General features: G+C 43.8%; 1 protein-coding gene across 2 annotated transcripts in view; it reads right to left on the reverse strand.

The window, feature by feature from the left end:
• The window catches only part of FGR (FGR proto-oncogene, Src family tyrosine kinase), a 176,981-nt gene that overhangs the window by 35,181 nt on the left and 121,301 nt on the right, over window positions 1–20,499 (reverse strand). For both annotated transcript variants that reach the window (XM_082245823.1, XM_082245824.1), the window contains exons 5-6: window positions 14,165–14,263; window positions 11,071–11,174 (exon numbers count right to left, since the gene is read on the reverse strand). In XM_082245823.1, the coding sequence (XP_082101949.1) occupies window positions 11,071–11,174; window positions 14,165–14,263 (203 nt within the window). The remainder of the gene's footprint in view (window positions 1–11,070; window positions 11,175–14,164; window positions 14,264–20,499) is intronic.

The raw sequence follows: 20,499 nt of genomic DNA on the forward strand, positions 1-20,499 counted from the left end.
TGATAGGTGATACTGATACTGTACTGATGGGTACGGATGATCAGTACTGATACTGATAGGTACTGATGAGTACTGATGAGTAGTGATGGGTACTGATGAGCAGGTGGCAAGTACTCGGGTACTTCAGGTGTCAGGTACACTGATGAGCAGGTGGAAGGTACTCGGGTACTCTGATGGGTAGGTGACAGGTACTCGGGTACTCTGATGGGTAGGTGACAGGTACTCGGGTACTCCGATGACGGGTACTCGGGTACTCCGGTGACGGGTACTCAAAAGTACCAGAGTACCTGTCATCAGAGTACCCGAGTACCTGTCATCAGAGTACCCGAGTACCTGTCATCAGAGTACCAGAATACCTGTCATCAGAGTGCCCGAGTACCCGTCATCAGAGTACCCGAGTACCCGTCATCAGAGTACCCGAGTACCTGTCATCAGAGTACCCGAGTACCCATCATCAGAGTACCCAAGTACCCGTCATCAGAGTACCTGAGTACCCGTCATCAGAGTACCTGAGTACCCGTCATCAGAGTACCCAAGTACCCGTCATCCGAGTACCCGAGTACCCGTCATCAGAGTACCCGAGTACCCGTCATCAGAGTACGCGAGTACCTGTCATCAGAGTACCTGAGTACCTGTCATCAGAGTACCCGAGTACCCGTCATCAGAGTACCCGAGTACCCGTCATCAGAGTACCCGAGTACCCGAGTACCTGTCATCAGAGTACCTGAGTACCTGTCATCAGAGTACCCGAGTACCTGTCATCAGAGTACCCGAGTACCTGTCATCAGAGTACCCGAGTACCCATTATCAGAGTACCCGAGTACCTGTCACCAGCCCATCAAAGTACCTGTCATCAGCCCATCAGAGTACCCGAGTACCTGTCACCAGCCCATCAGAGTACCTGTCATCAGCCCATCAGAGTACCCGAGTACCCATCACCAGCCCATCAGAGTACCCGAGTACCTGTCATCAGAGTACCTGATGGGCTGGTGACAGGTACTCGGGTACTTTGATGGGCTAGTGACAGGTGCTTTTTATTGGGGGGGGGGGGGCAATCAGTGTGGTTGGGGTGCACTGTACTTGGTAACTAGCTGTTACCACAATCTCCTCCTCACACAGGATCAGTGTGTGAGGAGGAGAACACAGTGACAGCTAGTTACCGTGTTCTCTGATGACATTTGTGACCGGCTGTGATTGGACACAGCCGGTCACGTGGTAAAGAGCCAATTTCATTGGCTCTTTTCCTAGATCGGGGATGGGCTCTGTCCCCCGGGGGGCGCGCATTAAGAAAGGAACGAGCGGCTCGCGCTGGAGCCGCTCATGTGATCGGCTGTGATTGACACAGCCGATCACGTGGTAAAAAGCCAATTTTATTGGCTGTTTACCTTGATCGGGGTTGGGCTCAGTCCGAGGAAAGAGCCTCACCCCCGATCGCCGCGCTGCGCGCCCCGGGGGCACGCAGTAGCGGGGAGATCCGGGCGCCGTCATATGACGGCGGACCGGATCGCTAAGCCATGTTGCCGACGTCATTTTACAATGACTCGGCATTGAAGTGGTTAAAGAGGTTGTACACCGAGATTTTTTTTTTTTCTCTTCTTTAAATCCTGAAAGAGAAACCCATAATGAGCTAGTATGCATCGCATACTAGCTCATTATGAAATACTTACCTTAGAACGAGCCCCCGCCGTGCCGTCCGCTTACCTGTATGACGGGCGACATGTATAGTCGCCCGTCTTCCGGGATCGCGGCATCCGGCCATCTGATTGGCCGGAGCCGCGGTGACGTCACTCCCGCGCACGCGCGCGGGAGCCGACGGTCACGGCACGGGGCTCTGAAGGAACGGCACGATCTGCCGTTCCTTCAGAGCGCATGCGCCAGTGACGTCACTGGCTGCATTAAAGGTAAATATCTCCTAAACGGTGCATGTTTAGGAGATATTTACAGTACCTATAGGTAAGCCTTAATATAGGCTTACCTATAGGTACAACTTCCTGAGGAGGGTTTACTTCCTCTTTAAGGAGGCGTTTTTCAGCTGTAAAACACTCTAACTCTGATAAAAGCTTAAAAATGCTGAAAACCCCCAAAAACTGTGGCTATTATGCGTTTATTAACTTTTTTTGAGCCATAAGCTTTTGTGGGAGTATAGTTTTGCTAAAAAAAAAAAAGCTACAGCTGAAAAAAATCTAAAACAAACACTGAAAAACGCTACTGCAAAAAAGCTGAAAAACTTCTACAGCTACAGCTTTCTACTGGCTTTTTGATAACGTCCAGTGTGCATGAGGCCTAATTGTTCTAAGAGATGAAAGGGACTCCTACCCATTGCTGCGTGGGTGATTACATAACCTCCTCAAGAGGGTCCCTAGACCTTCATATCCTCGGTACCTGGGCTGCCTGAATATTTTTGGCTTTAGTTTACACTCTACCTGGTAACTACCTGGAGTGGTCTTATCTTTGGTAGGATGTACCCACAAACTGATAGTATATATAGTATATACTCGAGTATAAGCCAACCGGAATATAAGCCAAGGCACCTTATTTTACCACAAAAAACTGGGAAAACTTATTGACTCGAGTATAAGCCTAGGGTGGAAAATACAGCAGCTACTTGACCCAACTGGACCACCACAAGACCCAAATCAGGGGCTGCGGGCATGGTGCAGGGGCTGCGGACATGATACAGGAGATGCAGGGATGTGGGCATGGCACAGGAGATGGTACAGGCATGGCACAGATGGTATTTTATTTTGTATTGACAATATGTTCTGTGAAGAAGTTATACCACTAAATAAAAAGAATAAAAAAGTGTAAATTCTTGAACTCAACTTGGTATGAGCTTTTTGCAATCCCCTGTATAGCAGAGCTTAGACCAGGAAAGGAAGAAGCAGTACTAGAAGACAATCAGTCATGATGTGCTAACAGGAAAAATGATGATTAGAGAAAGGTGAATAATGAGAGAGATGAGCTCATCAGAGCTTTGCTTCTCCTTTTACTGTCTAGTCATAATAGGGACAAGCCTTGTAAATGTACCCAAACTATAGCAGAGAAAAATCAGTTTTCCTGCCCTGTCATACAGGGCTGTGCTATGTGGTAGAGCTTCTGAGGTTCAGGCCTTTCATATCTGCCTGCATTCTTAAACATCACCATTCTGCAGAGCAGACACATCTCTGCAGACCATTAAGCCTCTACGGTTAATAAAAAATCTGTTTCTGCAATCAATTTGCAGTCTACCAAATAAGCTAAATATGTTTAAAACATAACACACACCAAAAGGAAAGCTAGAGCTTCAGTCAACATACAGAATTACAGCACTTTAAATAATGATATTATTGTTTGTTTAGAGAAAAGTAGGTTTAGCCAGGTTTTAATAGTACCATTCCTTAAAGCTCTTTGAATCTCACTATATCGCCAGCCAGGGCTGTTATATACCTGTGGAAGTCCCTTTTCTTTGAATGCCACAGTATGCTCACTTTAGTTCGGGTCAAAAGCTTTTTATGCCTAGGATTTCATTCCTGCGATCCTGTCAGATAAGAAGATCTTCTCCCAAAAAAAAACACTGCATGGCTGACAGGATCAGAGCATTTCTCAATGACTTCCAAGGCTGCAAACCTCAGATCACAGAGGAATTTCAATACTGTGATTTTTCATTTAAAAATAATTGGCATGGGGGGCGTATGTGTGGTGTCCCTTCTGCACATCAAAGCTTCGGATTCTTAGAAGCTATCTCTACAATCCTCTCCTGAAGGCAATTTGGAAGACCATGACCCATCCAAAAAGAAGAAAGCTGAAAAGTCTGCTGCACGTCTGCCCGGCCAAATACTTCCTGTATAACGAGCTATAACACAGTATATTCAGCAAAATCCCCTCCTAAAAAAATGTTCTTATGTTGTTTATGGATCCATGCGACCACAGTGATTTCCTGCAGAAAAACATTACTAGCAGCACATGTCAACTATTGTTTTAACCACTTCCCTACCGGCATATTGCAGAATGACGTCAGTAAGGCGGCTCAGTTATCCTGACTGGACGTCATTGTAGCAGATCGGCAATCGGTGATGCAGTGTGTTGCTTTGACACACTGCATCTCTGATCTTGGTAAAGAGCCTATGATGTAGGCTTTTTCCCATGTGATCAGCTGTGACCAATCACAGCTGATCACAGCGGTAACCAGGAAGTGCTGGTTTTCTGCCCAAAACTCTAACTCACCAAAATCTCCAACCACTTCACTTCCGGTGAGTCTAAAGCAGGAATTATTGGATATTTCAATGTGTTGCTGTTTTCACAGACCACTGGAAGCCTGTACACTCCCGTACACAAACATTTGCCTCTTTGCACAGAACACCAGGTAAGAAGGAACAAAGTTGTAGCCGCCCTGGAGGCGGCCATGTTGTCGGTTAGTAGCGGGTGTTACTAACAATGTTCAGTCAATATAGCGTGTACCGTAGTGTACAGGCTGTCGGTGGTCCATGAAAACAGCAACTCGTCAAATCTCCAATAATTGCTGCTGTAGAGTAACCGGAAGCAGGGCCAGCGCTACCTGTAAGGTGACCTAGGCAGCCGCCTAGGGTGCAACTTAGCAGGGGGCTCCGGCATCCTGCACCCGGAATCAGGATGAGGACCTCCAGCGTCGCTGAAATCCCCATAGGAAAGCATTGAATAATGCTTTCCTATGGGGAGGTCTAATGCACGTGCGCGGCCATTGCCACGCATGCGCATTAGGTGTCCCCGCCGGCTTATGTCGGCGGGAGAGGAGAGTAGGTGGAGCCTAACCCTGCGCCAAGGTAAGTCGCTGAAGGGTTCTTAACCCCTTCAGCAACTTGGGATGGGGGGTGGGATGGGAGAGGGGCACTACATGGTCCTACAGTGCCAGGAAAACTAATATGTTTTCCAGGGGGTGGCAATTTTTATTTTGCCCAGGGTGGCAAAAATCCTTGCACCAGCCCTGACCGTAAGTGATGTGGTTGAAGATTTTGGCGAGTTGGAGTTTGAGTTTTTGGCAGAACACAGGTATTTGGCTTTCCTCAGTTTGCGCTGACAAGGGGCGGGCAGAGGAGAGCCAATTGGTGGCTCTCCTGACAGGAGGTGGGGGTCTGCACTAATAATCAGCGCATTGATTATCAGGGCAGCCCCCGTCAGAAGAGCCCATCACTGATGTCAATCAGTGCCCATCAGATGCCAATCAGTGCCCATCAGATGCCAATCAGTGCCCATCAAAAATGCCAATCAGGGCCCATCAGTAATGCCTGTTGATGCCCACCATGAATGACAATCAGTGTCCATCAGTAATGTCTGTCAGTGCCTCCTCATCAGTGCCAACTGTTAGTGCCCGTCAGTGCCACCTATCAGTGCCCTTCATTGCCGCCTATCAGTGCCTATCATTGCTGCCTATCAGTGCCACCTATCAGTGCCACCTATTAGTGCCCATCAGTGCCACCTATCAGTGCTGCACATCAGTCCCGCCTATCAGTGCTGCATATCAGTGCTGCCTATCAGTGCCCATCAGTGCTGCATATCAGTGCCTCCTGACAGTGCCCATCAATGCTGCCTATCAGTGGCCATCAGTGCTGCATATCAGTGCCACCTATTAGTGCTGCACATTAGTGCCTCCTTATCAGTGCCCATCAGTGCCACCTTATCAATGCCACCTAGTCATGTGACCATCAATGCCGCCTCATCAGTGCCTGTCAGTGCAGCCTCATCAGTGCCCGTCAGTGAAGGAGAAAACACATTTTTATAACAGAAACAAAGAAAACCCTTTTTTTTTCTTAACCTTTCAGTTTTTTAACTTGTGAAATGTCCTTCCTGATCCCCCAAGAGGCAATCGGATACTCCCTGGATTAACTTCACCTATAAATATTAGTATCCAGTTATATTATGTACATTTAGGAAAGAAAAGCAAGCGACTGAGCTGGACAGAACCAGCTCTTGGGGGAGTCTATTCCACATTTTCACAGCTCTTACTGTGAAGAAACCTTTCCATATTTGGAGATGAAATCTCTTTCCCTCTAAACGTAAAGAGTAACCTGGAAGAGTCCTTGTCCTCTGGAATCTCTTTAAAGTACCCTGGGATCCTTAAAACCAAAGGGGTGCTATTATGCAAAAATCAACCACAGTTTCAGTTGCTTTGTAGAATGGACAGTCTAAGCATGTATTTTTAAATCTTTCTAACTTATAATGCTAATTTAATAAAGCTGACAATAGATGGATTGAAATTCGACTGGTTTCAGCGAATTCCAATCCTTTTATTCTGCAGTCTGATCAAAAAGAACAGATATGTTTATGGCCAGCTTTAGTCAATCACACTTTGAGCTCCAGAAAAATATAAAATAAAAGAACTTCAGCCTCTCTGACACACTAGGTTGAATACACAGAGCATGCAAAATCACAGAAAATCACTGAAGGCAATACCTAATACCCAGTAGTGCTACTTTATCCAGGGACAAGCTTTTCCACCACTCCCCTTCTGCTTCAGTGTTTTCTGAGATCTGTAGTGTAAAGGGTCCATGAGTCCCATTCTATGGCTGTTGTCACAGACTTCAATTCACACGATCCCCACCCCAGCATTCTGCATTGAAGTCCATAGGCTTTCCTGGCTATAGCTTTCCCTCTGCTGACTATAGGGGATAGCACAACAGAACATCCAGCATTACAATAGAAAGTAAAAGTAAAATTGACTGTAAAGAGGATAATGTCTCACCGTGTTTCTAAAGTCCAGCACCTGGCTACGCATATTTCAGGCACTGTGAGATCTGACATATCTAAGATGGTTACAAAAATGCAAGAGCACAAAAAGGACCTCAGCAATGGGATCATGTACTTTCAAGGTCTGATGATCAAGCAGGCAGCACAGAACTCTTCAAAGTGAATAAGGCTCCATGTACACGGGACGCTGGAAATGGCCGTTTAGGAGCAGTTGGGCGTTTTTTTCAGAAGCCCCTGAACCCATCTACATTTTATCTTATCTGTCCATGTACACAGGGTCGTTTACAGTCATTTGCAGGCAGTTGCGTTCAGGGACTGTTTTTAGAACGCAATTATTTGTGTTCGAACGTGTGTTTCCCGGCGTTTCAAATGCACAAACGCGTCCGAACGTGTCCGAACGCGTCTGAACGCGATGACCCGCATTTAGCGTTCGCGTTTTTCCATTTTAAAGGGGAATCATTTTTTTGACCTCTAGGAACGCTTCTAAACACAAACGCTGCTAAACGCGGGTACAAACGCGACCGAACGGACGTTTCAAACGTCCTAAAAATTCCAGCATTCAAAGGGACTTTTAATAACGTCCTGTGTACATAAAGCCTTAAGGTGTTATCCTCCTAACTCAGCTATGTGGCAGGAACGTGTGCACTACATAAGTGACCGACAAGAATTACACATATTTTTGCAGCTAACACAGTCCAAATAAATGCTTTTATGCAGCATTCTGACAACAAGTTGTAAAATCTGGATTTTGAATATGCCGTAGGAACCAGATGTTATTTTTCTAACCCTTGTAGGAAAATCAAAGGCGAGATCTAAATAAAGGCTTTAGGCAAAGTCACTTTTGTATTCCTTTAGATACTGCACATAAGGTGCAGGGAAAAGATGGAACCAAATTAAACTTTAAAGAGGAACTGAACTTTTGAAGATGTAGTGAAAAAGGCAAACAGAAGGCAATAGAAGAGTCACTAGTATTGCATGAGGTCTCACTGTACCTGACATTTCCCCATTGCTGATTTACCATGCCTTTTGAACTGTGACTCTGTGTTGAGGTGACCATCTTACTTAGTAGAGGCAGGACTTTACTTCCCCATGTCAGAGCCTTTAGCGTGAACAACAATGAGCAGCACAGTACTGACATCACCAAATCTCACTTCAAATCTCTTAACCACTTGCCGACCGCTGCACGACTATTTACTGCGGCGGTCAGCCCCTCACAGGCAAAGCGACGTAGGGCTACGTTGCTAGCCTGTGAGGGTCTAGGGAGCGAGCACGCGCCGCCGGAGGCATTGTCACGGACCCCCCCCCCGCGCGTGTGCCCGGCAGACCCGATGTCACTCGCGATCGTCCGTTAGAGCAGGAGAAAGGCAGGCGGCTAATGTAAACAAGACACACATAACCCTTCCCTCTCAAAAAAAAGTTAACCCCTTCACTGCCAGTGTCATTTTACAGTAACAGTGCATATGTATAGCACTGATTACTGCAGTAATGTCACTGGTAACCCCAAAAGTGTCAAAAATGTCAGTCAAGGGTCCGATCTGTCCGCCGCAATGTCGCAGTACCGCAAAAAATCGCAGATCACCGCCATTACGCGTTAAAAAAAAAAACAACAAAAATGACAAAAATCTTTCCCTTAGTTAGTAAACGCAATAACTTTTGCGCAAACCAATCAAAATACGTTTTTTGCTATTTTTTTTACCAAACATATGTAGCATAAAACAAATTGGCCTAAAATGTTAAAAAATTTTGATTTTTACATTTTTTTTGGGGAATTTCATATAAAAAAATGTGAAAAATATTGTTATTTTTGCAAAATTGACGCTCTTTTTTTGTTTATAGCGCATGATCGAAAAATCGCACAGGTGATCAAATACCACCAAAAGAAAGCTCTGTTTGTGGGAAAAAAAAGGACGTCGAATTTGTTTAGGTACAGCGTCGCACGACCGCGCAATTGTCCGGTAAAGTCACGCAGTGCCGAATCGCAAAATAGGCCCTGGTCAGGAAGGGGGTAAAATCTTCCGGGGCTTAAGTGGTTAAAACTAGCAGTCAGAGGCAGCAGAGTCTTACGCTCGGTTAACTTTGCTGGAAGCTGAAAGTCGTGCAATCTACGGTAAAACTTTGCCAGGAGACTTCCTGGCAACTTGAGTACTACTTTGAGGCACAAGTCTGATAGAAGTTGCCTTGAAGTAGTACAGGAACCTTTTCTATATTCAAAGCAACCTCAGTAGTGCTAATTAAGACAGCTCCTATTGACTAACATGGGATTTCCCTTCACGTGACTTGGGGTCTCACAAGTCAGATCCCATGTCGCGACAACGTGAACCGAGGCTAAATCTCACACTGCAAAAATATTTCTACGAGGCTGTAAGAGCTGGGTCTGGGCACACCTGCATATCAGGAGCCTGACAGGGTTATAAGTCTCCCTTACTTTATCAAATATGAAAAAAAAAAGCGTTGCCTTTAGTATTCTACTTGTAAACCTTATTAATCCTGTAGTCATTTTTCAATTTAACAGTAACTTATATTCAAAATATTACAAGAAATAATGAGCATTGCACAATAATGTGAAAGAACATGTGGTGAAACATGGAAATATTATACAGGGCTTGCAACAGAGGTTCACATACATAGTACCGTGTGCTGTATCATAAGTCTTACAGTTATGCAAAATATTGCCTCAGAAGGCTCAAGAGTGAGGCTGAAACCCAATCCCCCACCTCCCCACGGCCCTTTGAGTGTATGAGGAGCTCCATCCCAGCAGACAACGGGGGGACCCCTCTATTGTAATGAGATGGTACGTCACTGGGTTTTATTTTAGTTGTTAGTCTCTGTGGATTGGAGCCATCTGTCCCAGATCTTATTGGCAGGGCATCCCCGGTGTATGTAAAGAAACCTTTTGTAGGGCAGCACTGCATTGACATCTGCTTTCCAGTTGCTAAAGGTGGGTGGTAGATTTCTCATCCAATACTGGGCTAAAAGTTTCCTAGCTACAAAACAAAGATTCATGAAGGAAAATCGTGGTGAATTTATCTAGACCTGTATCTGGGAATATCCCAAGTAGACATGGTTTGGGGTGCAGGGTCGGAGAAGAACCCATCTCGTCAATCTGGAATTGCATTATCTGCCTCCAGAACCCTTAAACTTGGGGGCATTGCCATATAAGATGGAAGAATGTTCCCTGCTCCCGCTCACACCTGGGACATAGGGTGCCCTGGCTAGCCTTGTATCTCGCTAGCCTAAGAGGGGTGATGTAAGCACGGTGCAGTATGTATTGTTGGGAAAAGCGGTCTGAGAGTTTGGGGGACACTGTTTTGCAGTTGGTTAATGCTTCTTCCCACTCCTCCACCACATCTATCTCTTTCTCCCACCTTGTCTTTATTTCATATGCTATTTTTGTGGACAAGGGGAGATGAATGGTAGTGTAGAATATTAATATCAGTTGCTTGTACTTGTAATTATTTCAGTGATTGGAGTAGAGTCTATTTGCAGGGGCATTGAGGGGAATTGGGATCTGTAGTCATTTTTAAATAGATGCACATGAACAATTCAGGGCTCCATGTATAATGTAGAAAAAATTGCTGACATATCTGTTTTTCTGCTGCAGCAGGTCACGTGGTCACTTTCTTTCAATAGGGATTCATTAATCTGCGGGTGGGCATGTGTACATAAGGCATTGACGTCATTGTCGGAAGTGACGTTTGCTGCCAAGTGTCTGCATTTCCAAGGTAATGGAATGCAATCACACACCCAGCAGCATTACAGCACTTTCCCCAGCCGGGTTCACTAACATTATTTACCAGATCTGGGAGGAAATACCCCAGGACACCATCTGTTGTCTCAAAAAGAGCATGACCCGATATTGTCAGGCATGCATACAAGCACATGGTGGGCCATACAAACTACTGAGTACCATTTTGAGTTGCTGCAATGAAATTTCAGCAAAATGGACTAGCCTGCAGCATCATTTTTTCACTTAGATTTTTGGAGTGTCTTTGAATTCAGCCCTATGTAGGTTGATAATTTTCATTTCCATCAAACAATGTGGCATCCTTTCATTCCTAACACATTACCCAGTCCATATCTTTATAGATATCCAGCATGATATTTTTCCCCTTTGAGATCTTATGTGTTTGTTCCTTTCATTTTTTGAGCAGTGTATAAGATACCAATACCTAGACTTCCTCTTTAATGCCTGAGCTTACATGTTGAAAACCCCCACACCGAGTATCATGCAGCACTGGAAACACAATTTATTTCTCAAAATACAATACATTCTTCTAATACCCATGCTATTTAAATGTGATGTAGACATACTAGGATTTCTCTGCTCATAACTTACTTATTTCTCTACCTATCACCAGAACTGTAACTCACCTTTTGTAGTTTCACTTTCTCTGATCAAGTAGCTACCTTGCGTGTTTCCTTCACCCAGGAGTTGTCTTTCTGCATCTTTCCTGCCAAGTTTACCAAAATACCACCTATAAAGAAGAATGGTCACAACAGAATGTTATTACCCCCAGTAATGAGTGCTATCATGCATTGTACCTGAAAAAGCAGAACTATAGGCACAGCTCCCAACATTAGAATATGAGAAAGAGGGACAGTCTAAAAAGGAGACAACATGTGGCAAAAAAGTGAGTGTCAAATTGCGCTGGATATTGGGCATGGCCTAAGGAAACAGTGTAGGAGGAAAAAATACATGACCTTGGTAGTGGAGTCGGTAGTCAGTGGGAGAGATAAAAAACCTCAGGGTCAGTGGTCAGTGGGAGAAAAAAATATCCCAAATGGGGGGGGGGGGGGCAGTGGCGCTCCGTGGGAAGAAATGGGGGACAATGGTGCACTGTGGGGAAGAAGAAGAACTTGGTACTTTGAGGGAGGTGAGAAGGGGCACTGGTACCGACACAAGAGCTCTGTGAAAGGAGAGGAGGGCAACGGATGCTCTGTGGGGGGAGAGGTGGGCACTAATGTTCTGTGGAGGGAGGACAGACACATTAACTCTGTGGAGCGAGAAGAGGGGCACTGATGCTCTGTGGAGAGAGAAGTGGGCACTGATAATCTGCAGAGGGAGGGGGCATTGGTGCTTTGTGAGGTCAGGGTAGGGGACATTGGTGTCAGTTGGGGTTATTGTGTTCAGTGGATTAATTACCTTTTTCCATGTAGCTGCCTTCTTATGCTGGAACTAGAATATAGTGTTTATATCAGGCAGGAGACTACTTCACCCAATAGAGCTGCAATGGAGCTGAAGTTGGGTGCAGTAATAAGTGTTTAAGCATCCATCCCAGAGTGGTAAACTTCCCACATCCTCTGCATCCCAGTATTTTGTTAATAACCCAGGACAGTCACAGGGAATCTGAAAATATTGGGTGATATGCATGCCCCCTCCTACCTGCAGCCCCCACTACCAACACACCCCTTATACCTTTTGCTAAAAATGGAATTCACATTTGTGTTGCACTCAGCTCCCCTTTGGCCTGAACTGTTTCCTGAGAAAACTTTGTTTCTTCCTATGTGCTGTATTTATAACCCCCTCCTGTTGATTACAATCTACAATAGGTGGGTGAGGGTGGCTGGCAAGCAGAGACCACTTATTAGGTAAGACGCCCCTCCCATTTACTTCTTGTAAAGGTGAGTGTATCTATGCTTTACCTACCCCCAAAAAAACAAACTCTGCTTTCTCCTGCACAGCTGGCCCTGAAAGTAACCTCAGTGCCAATATAAAGCAAGACATCATCAGGATGGAGATAACTCAGGAAGACAATGCTTGCTGAAAGCTGCTGCAACACAGTAGAGGGACATGTCCTGGACCCGTAGGATGAAGGGATCTTGGTAAAATCCTAGGAGTCTTGCAGGATCTGGCACAGTAGAGAGGTATGCAAAGAAGCTTACAAAACCTTGCAATTAGAACTTCACTCATAGGCTGTCAATTGGTATTAGTTGGTCAGACATGGGGGCATACTTTAACCACCATGGAAGCAGGAGAGCTTCCAACTCATAGAATTACAGTAAAGTGAGTGAGCATTGTCACTCAAAAACAGGATGTGGACTACTAGCAGGATCACAAGGTATAAATGAAAAAAAAAGAATGTCTGTTGTTATTAGGTGGTCAGACTTGGGGGCATGCGTCAACCACCATGGAAGCAGGAGAACTTCAAAATCATAAAGATACAGTAAAGTGAGTGAGCATTGTCACCTGAGCAACAGGATATTGACTACTAGCAGGTCACGAGTATAAATGAAGGGAAAAAAAGGTCTATTGTTATTAATTAGGTGGTCAGACATGAGGGCATGCTTCAACCAACATGGAAGCAGAGGTTCAAACTCACAGATACAGTTAAGTGAGCATTGTCACCCAAGAACAAGATGTGGACTACTGGTAGGATCGCCAGGTATAAATGAAGGGGGAAAAAGACAGATAATAGAAAACTCATTCAGCCTCGTCTAAGGACTGCTAAATTGCACTCCAATACATTTTTGTTCATGGGTTTAAATAGATTCACATGCACTACAATGTTAGAAAAATAGGGAGAAGTGATGTTGACTCTTTGCAGAAAGAGCGAGTTTCCCATCATATTTTTTTTTTTGTCTTGAGCCACAATTATGCTACAAACATTTAGGGACAATCTTGCTCTAATTTTTAATTCATAGCAGCCAGTCATAATGTTGCTTTAATCCATACAATAACAAACATAAGAGAGCTTATTATCCAATCTGCAAAATATTAATTTAATGCAGATATTCATATAAACTAGAATGCTCAAGAAAGGAAATATATCTAGACACTCCAAATTCATTGCATTCTGGGGGAGAAGAATAGCAATTGATTGAAAATATCCAACTCCGCGAATTTCTGTTTCAACTGAGCTGGCTTGTCTATTGCCACCTGCCGGTATCAACAGGCATGGGAATTGTCACTTGAACCCACAAGATTGAGCTGAGGTTGATTCCACTTGCATCTCCTGAACTGATTACAGTGCTAAACCTATGGTTACAGTAAGACCTGATCAATAAATGTAATTGTGGCCATACAAGGACTGAGACTGTAACACAATAGCAACAATTGCAATGCACTCATGCAAAAATCATTAAGTAGCATAAATATTTCTGTTGCCAGACCTTGGAAAATATGCATATCACAATACATTCAGCAGGTAAAAAGTGTTATCTGCTGTTTTGGGAATAATACAGAGATGAATAGAAAGTACTCAGTAATCCACCCTACCATTTCAGAGATACTAGTGCTGAGATTGCTCACAACATACTGAATATTTATTGTGCATGCTGGATGAACAACAAATTGTCTGAAGTCATAAAAGCCTTCCAGTACATCATATCTCTCCCTGTATGGTTAGCTTTACTGACTAATGCCTAGTCTTTTTTCCATACAAATAGTTAAACAATGTAAAAAATGTAAACAGTATACCGGTACCCTAAAATGATGTACTTTTGACATATACAACATTGGACTTACTCTTCAGCTTGTATTGAATTCAGTGGAGCAACATAGTTACTGGGAATAAATCCTGTCCTTCCAGTGCGTAGAGATCGAGCCTCCCACCAGTCACCCTCACTGTAAAGAAAAAGGGTGACATTTTAAACCAACAATAACATGTAATATTGGTGTATAATTCACAAAAAAATTATGTGTTTTTTGTTTAATTTGAATACTAAAGTTTGAAAAATAAGGAACCATTCTACACATAGCTAAACAATCTTGTGTTTGTAATTTTTAAATGATTAAATTCCCCAAACTACTATCATTGTTTGCAAGGTGGAAAATTACGAAGGATTATTTCCGTGCACTGAACTTCTAGCTATGAAGCCTGGATCTCTTATATGCAATATAAAATAAACATTTATGGATGGACATTTAGCCTAGGGGCAAAAAAGAAGAAAAAAAATTTGCATCAGTGGTGTCCAACCTGTGGCCTAGGGGTCACATGTGGCTGAGGACAGCTATGAATGCAGTCCAACAAAAAATCTAAACTTACCTAAAAATGTTATATGTTTTTAGGAATTTTTTTTAAAAATGCATTTACACTTAGCGAACACATGCAGCTTAAGCAAAATTTGACAGTTTTTCTGTACTAGACTTTTATAAGTTTTAACTTTCCAAAGAAAATATTCCCATTCTTCACAATAATGCCTTATTTGTGTCATCAGTTTTCAGCAGCACCTAGATTTGTGAGTAACTATTTTCAAGGCTGAAGCTCACGAAGGGCAAAATTATAACTAAAATATCTGCTCATCAGCTCTTCTTATTGTTAGTGTATTTTATGCGTGTCCCGAGACAAAATCTTCTTCTTCTAATATGGCCCAGGAAGGTCAAAAGGTTTGAAACCCCTGATTTACATGGATCCACCAACTACAGGCATACCCTGCTGTACGTACCCTCACTTTACGTACACCCGCGAGTACAGAAACATTGGCGTCTAAGGGAAATCTTAGTCAGCTTGACATAGCACTGTTACTGGGTTTTTAACATTGGTGTCTATGGTAAATTTTGTTCAGCTTGACATGGCACTGTTCCTGGTTTTTAACATTGGCTTCTATGGGAAATTTTGGTCAGCTGGACACGGCACTGCTCCCGAACCATAAGTGACAAAGACACCAAACACAGGGAGCACCGAGAGGGGACCCAGGACTACAACATATCTAATTTTGGGGTCAGCCAACTTGCCCAGGTAATCCACCATTTCGTAGTCCTGGGTCCCCTTACCGTGTTCCCCAAGTTTGGTTCCCCTGTCACTTATGGTTCGGGAGAAGGGATGGATAGGAGAAGGGATGAGTGGGATACTCCAGCAAAACTAAACTATGCACAATAAGCCGGGACGACCTGATAAATATTGTTTAACACTGGTTAAATGCTGCTTAACGCTGGTTTAATGCTGAGTAATGCTGAGTTGAGCTAGTCACGGCTAGGCCGCTTAATTTACTTTGCCTTCTGACTGTGAAAGAGTCCTTTAGCTTCCTAAGGCACTCCTTTCCTGAGGTAGCTGTCCTCTAAAGTAGACTGTACAGTTTAGCAACTTCAGGGCCCTTCCTGGCACCCCTTTACCCCCTAATCTTCAGGGCTTTACAACTTGGCACCCCCTTTTACAGTAACACTCCGGTTAGCTGGCTTCTGGATCCCCTTGACCTTCCTGGATTGGTCCCCTCTCTTAGGCAGACCCCTGGGCAGATGCTTAGGTACTCGAGATACTGTTTTCTGGAAGAATCCTGCCCCACAGCTCCACTCAGCACACACTGGATCCTCTAAAGCACAGCTCATCCCCTGGTCCCTAGACCGCCTGCCTGGACTACCTTCCTCAGCAACAGGAGGAGAGACAGCTGTCACCCTCCTCCTGGGACCTGGCTTCCCGCCCAAAGACACCCTGTCACATGCTCTCTTCCTATTAATGTGCAATCTCAGGATGCATTGTAGGAATGCCCTCCCACTGGAACTGACATAAAACAGAGTGTGCCACTGGCTAGGTTTCCTCCACTGTCCAATAAGGTCCCTCATTGGCTGCAGTGGGGACACTCCCTCAGACCCAGTGAATCACACTTAGAAACATGTAACAGGCTAAACTAGTAGATCAGACCCCCCTGATAAGCGGAACAGTGTCACAGATATGTTTTACCTAGCACCTACCTAGGAGGGTGCTACACATACATGCTTTGGTTCCATTGTGTACTTAAAAGTGGGCAATGCCTGTATTAGATAAGGAATAAAGCCAGAGCCCTAGGTATTTGCAATAGAAGTCAGACAAGTGGGTAACATCTGTTTTAAAAGGGCTCTACTCTGTTTTGCACTGATTTAGTGGGGGGCCCTTTAGGTCCTTTTAGCCCACCTCATCATAGCTTGCATCCTTATATTTTAAAGATTTGCTTTAAATTATGAAGTGAAGAAATATTACAAGAGCAAACCTCCATAAATTGAAGAAAAGTACCACCATAAACAACTGTGCTGGAACAAGTGTCCACAATGGTCAATTTCTCTATAGCTCAAGACACTCTCAACATCATCCTGTTTCCCTGACTACTTGAACATTTGTGTGTCACCAAGCCCCACACTCCTGTCAGTTCCCTGTTACTTTTTCCGGTCCCCTCCTAAACTTCTCTCTCCACTGACTTTACAGTCCAAATTGCATTCAGGATCACTGCCTTCTGCTCCAACTGCTTGATTGTCATCTTCTGCAATCCCACCCACAAGCTCCTCTTTGAAACAGCGGTAGTAGGTGTGTAGAGAATATAAAGCATTAGCTGTGTGCTGTTTATTTATAATGGTTTTCTGAAGTAGCTCTTTAAAAGTACAGTCAAGCCAGGACACACAGCTTACTTGCCAAGGGCTTCATCTTGAAAGCCAGACATTCCTGTTTTGCAACAAACAAGTTGCCCTTGCTACCTGATGTCCTGAGAACACTGTTCTGTCAAAAGCAACAAGGTGCACCGTGTAAAGCACTGCCGGATGTTTTTAGAAAAACACAATAAAATGCATTCATCATGTCATTAAAGCAGGGAGGCTTTACACAGCCAGGATTTAACTCTGAAGTGATCCTATTCATGGCCAGAGGCAAGATTCTAATAGATAAATCAAGGACTGTAGTGGTACTTACCTGTGATGTATCCTAAAATGTTACAATTTGGCTCTCATTCTTCTCCACTTACTGCTCATTATCTTTCCCTAGAAAACTTTTCAGTGACCTTCCTATTTCTAAAGGGCCGTACACACAGACCGAATGTCGGACGGCATCAACCGGTTCAATAGAAACTGGACAACATTCGGCCCGTGTGTACAGCATGACCGAAAAAAGGTCTGCCGATCATCATCCGGCATCGGCAATAACCAGTGTGTTCTGGCAGGGGGGCTGTCCCCCCTGTAAGAACACAATAGCTCAGCGGGGGAGATTGCTGTACTAACATTACATAATTAGTACAGCGGCTCCTCCCTATCTGTCATTTTTTGTTAGTTTAGCCTGTTGGGTTGAACCTGGCTACTTTTGCAGGTATACTTACTCCCTAATCCTATTCACCAAAGTCTCCACTGCCGAGGGGATTTCCAGACACCGTAAAACTGCTCACATTTAATGCAGAACTCCAGACAAAACAGCTCTATACTCCTTGGGGGTGGTACCTTCTCACCACTTCTTCCACTTCCAGTCCCACTTAAGTTCAAGAGATGAAAATAGGGACTCACAATAGTGTAATTCAATTTACCGGTATAAACTCAAATGATAAACAATTGCTGCCCTTACTCGGTTTATATGGCAATACAGCCTCGGTGATATTCAATGACATGTTCACTCCCTCATCAAGATGGCAATGCACTCCACCACTTGCTCCATCTTGATGAGGGAGTGAAGGTGCCAATGAATATCACAGAGGCTGTATCGATATATGAACCGTGTAAGTGTAGCAACTCTTTTTTATTTCAGTTAATAAATTACATTACACTATTGCAGGTCTCCTCTTTTATCATTTGAACCTGAGTGGAAGTGGAAGTGGAAGCAGTGGTGGTAAGGTACTCCCTGAGGAGTATATGAGGAGGTAGTCTGGTGGAAGTAAAGCCTATATAAAGCGCTACCAACCTTCTTATTCAACATAAGGGGGTCACCATTATTTATTGACTGCTACTCACATGGGTAATGGGAAAGCATAGGCACTTTCTGGTTATTGTGGAACACAGGTGTGGAGAAAATAAAGAACAGCAAGCACAGACTTTTGGAAACACACTTTATTGGTTTGCACAGAGGTGTGCTTGTTGTGGGTCACAGGTGTGGAGAAAATAAAGAGCAGCAAGCACAGTCCTTTGGAAAAGCACTTTATTGGTTTGCACAGAGGATTGATCACAGCATACTGTTTTCTGTACAGCACCAGGACTTTGAGAGGACTTTTTGTTTGATGGTTTATTGTAATAATTGTGCATTGGGTTTAAAGGGATAGAGGGGAGGTTTAAAAGTAATATTAATATTTTTTGTTGTGGTTTAGCGCTTCACCTAGTTTTCCCTTAGGAGGGGATAGGAGGAGCATAGCAGAACATTATACCTTAGTGCAGAGTTCCTTATATAACAGGTAAAAATACTGTTTTCTATTTTCCTTGCACATGATTGGGTGTTCTCTGCAAAATGATATTGCACTGCATTCACTAAGCTTGTAGTCGTGGTGTGTTGTGGTCGAGCACTGAACCCAATACTATTTTCTTTAGTATTTTTGCTTGCACATGATTGAATGATGAAGGTTTCCCTGCATTCACTAAGCTAAGAGAAAATGTCCTTTCATAGTATAATATTAGTGCTACTGGTCATATACTTATCTTCATACAGTGATATTTACAAATAATATGTATCCACCATACAAAATGTGAAATAAAACAGAAACCAATAATGAAACAAAAATAAAGTCCTTCAATATATGTTGTCAACCACCATGCTTTTGAATCTACTTAAAGAGGAAGTAAACCCTCCTCTGACACTTTTCCCTATAGGTAAGCCAATGATAAGGCTTACCTATAGGTACTGTAAATATCTCCTAAACATGTACCGTTTAGGAGATATTTACCTTACATGCACCCAGTGATGTCACTGGCGCATGCGCTCTGAAGGAACGGCCGCTGGTGCCGTTCCTTCAAAGCCCCGTGCCGTGACCGTCGGCTCCCACGTGTGTGCGCGGGAGTGACGTTGCCGCGGCTCCGGCCAATCAGATGGCCGGATGCCACGATTCCGGAAGACGGGCGACTGGACATGTCGCCCGTCATAGAGGTAAGCGGGCGGCACGGCTGGGGCTCGTTCTAAGGTAAGTATTTCATAATGAGCTAGTATGCGATGCATACTAGCTCATTATGTGTTTCTCTTTCAGCTTGTAAAAAAAAAAAAAAAAAAATGTAACTGAGTTTACAACCTCTTTAATAAATACGGGTGCAATCCCACCACTAGGTAAAATACCCGCTAACCTCACAACAGATAGTCAAAACCTTTCACTATCCATTTTGCTGTTCTCATTAGTTTGATAGCTTGCATAGTATAAATTCTCTTTGTAAAGTTGCAAACAGTCTATTTACTATTAGCAGATCAACCCTGTTAAATCCAACTATATAAGCTTTTTAAATATATAAACTAATACTATAATACAAAAAATAATAAAATAAAAATGAACATCAAATAAATAACGTACATATCTGATATCTGATTAATACATTTCATAATTTCAAAAGGTAACTAAACTACCCCTGATAAAAAGTGTATCTGATCTAATTATTTGGACTTATAGAACTGTGTTTAGGGAAATTGTAATAGTAGGAATATTTCGCCAGATGGCAGCAAAGATACACAAATATTCATTTACATGGGACTTATGTTTGAAAGACAAGTGCGGGTTTTCAAATAAACCATCATACTCGGCTAGGTGAATGCAGCATCTGTCCCCCGCCACCTCTAAGACTGAGAACCAGTTGATCAAGGACCACCGATTGCTCGGTTCTCGGTCTTCAGTGAGCAGAGTGGTAACTAACAGCCACCGGCTCCGTGCTCTGTCCCTCCAGCCCTGAGAGGCAGAGCCAGTTGCTGTTCAGCCATCTGAACGTATCCCAACAATATTATTGAGATCCCTGTAGTGCAGGGGTCTCCAAACTATGGCCCTCCAGTTGTTCAGGAACTACAGTTCCCATCATGCCTAGTCATGTCTGTGAATGTCAGAGTTTTACAATGCCTCGTGGGACGTGTATTTCCGCAATAGCTGGCGGGCTGTACTATGGAGATCCCTGCTGTAGTGCCTGGACTGGCTCAGCTGACAGCAGGCTTTAGCCATACATTTTAGCCAAGTCATCAG

The sequence above is a fragment of the Pelophylax lessonae genome, assembly GCF_965119305.1.
Source record: "Pelophylax lessonae genome assembly, chromosome: 2".
NCBI classification, from domain to species: domain Eukaryota; kingdom Metazoa; phylum Chordata; class Amphibia; order Anura; family Ranidae; genus Pelophylax; species Pelophylax lessonae.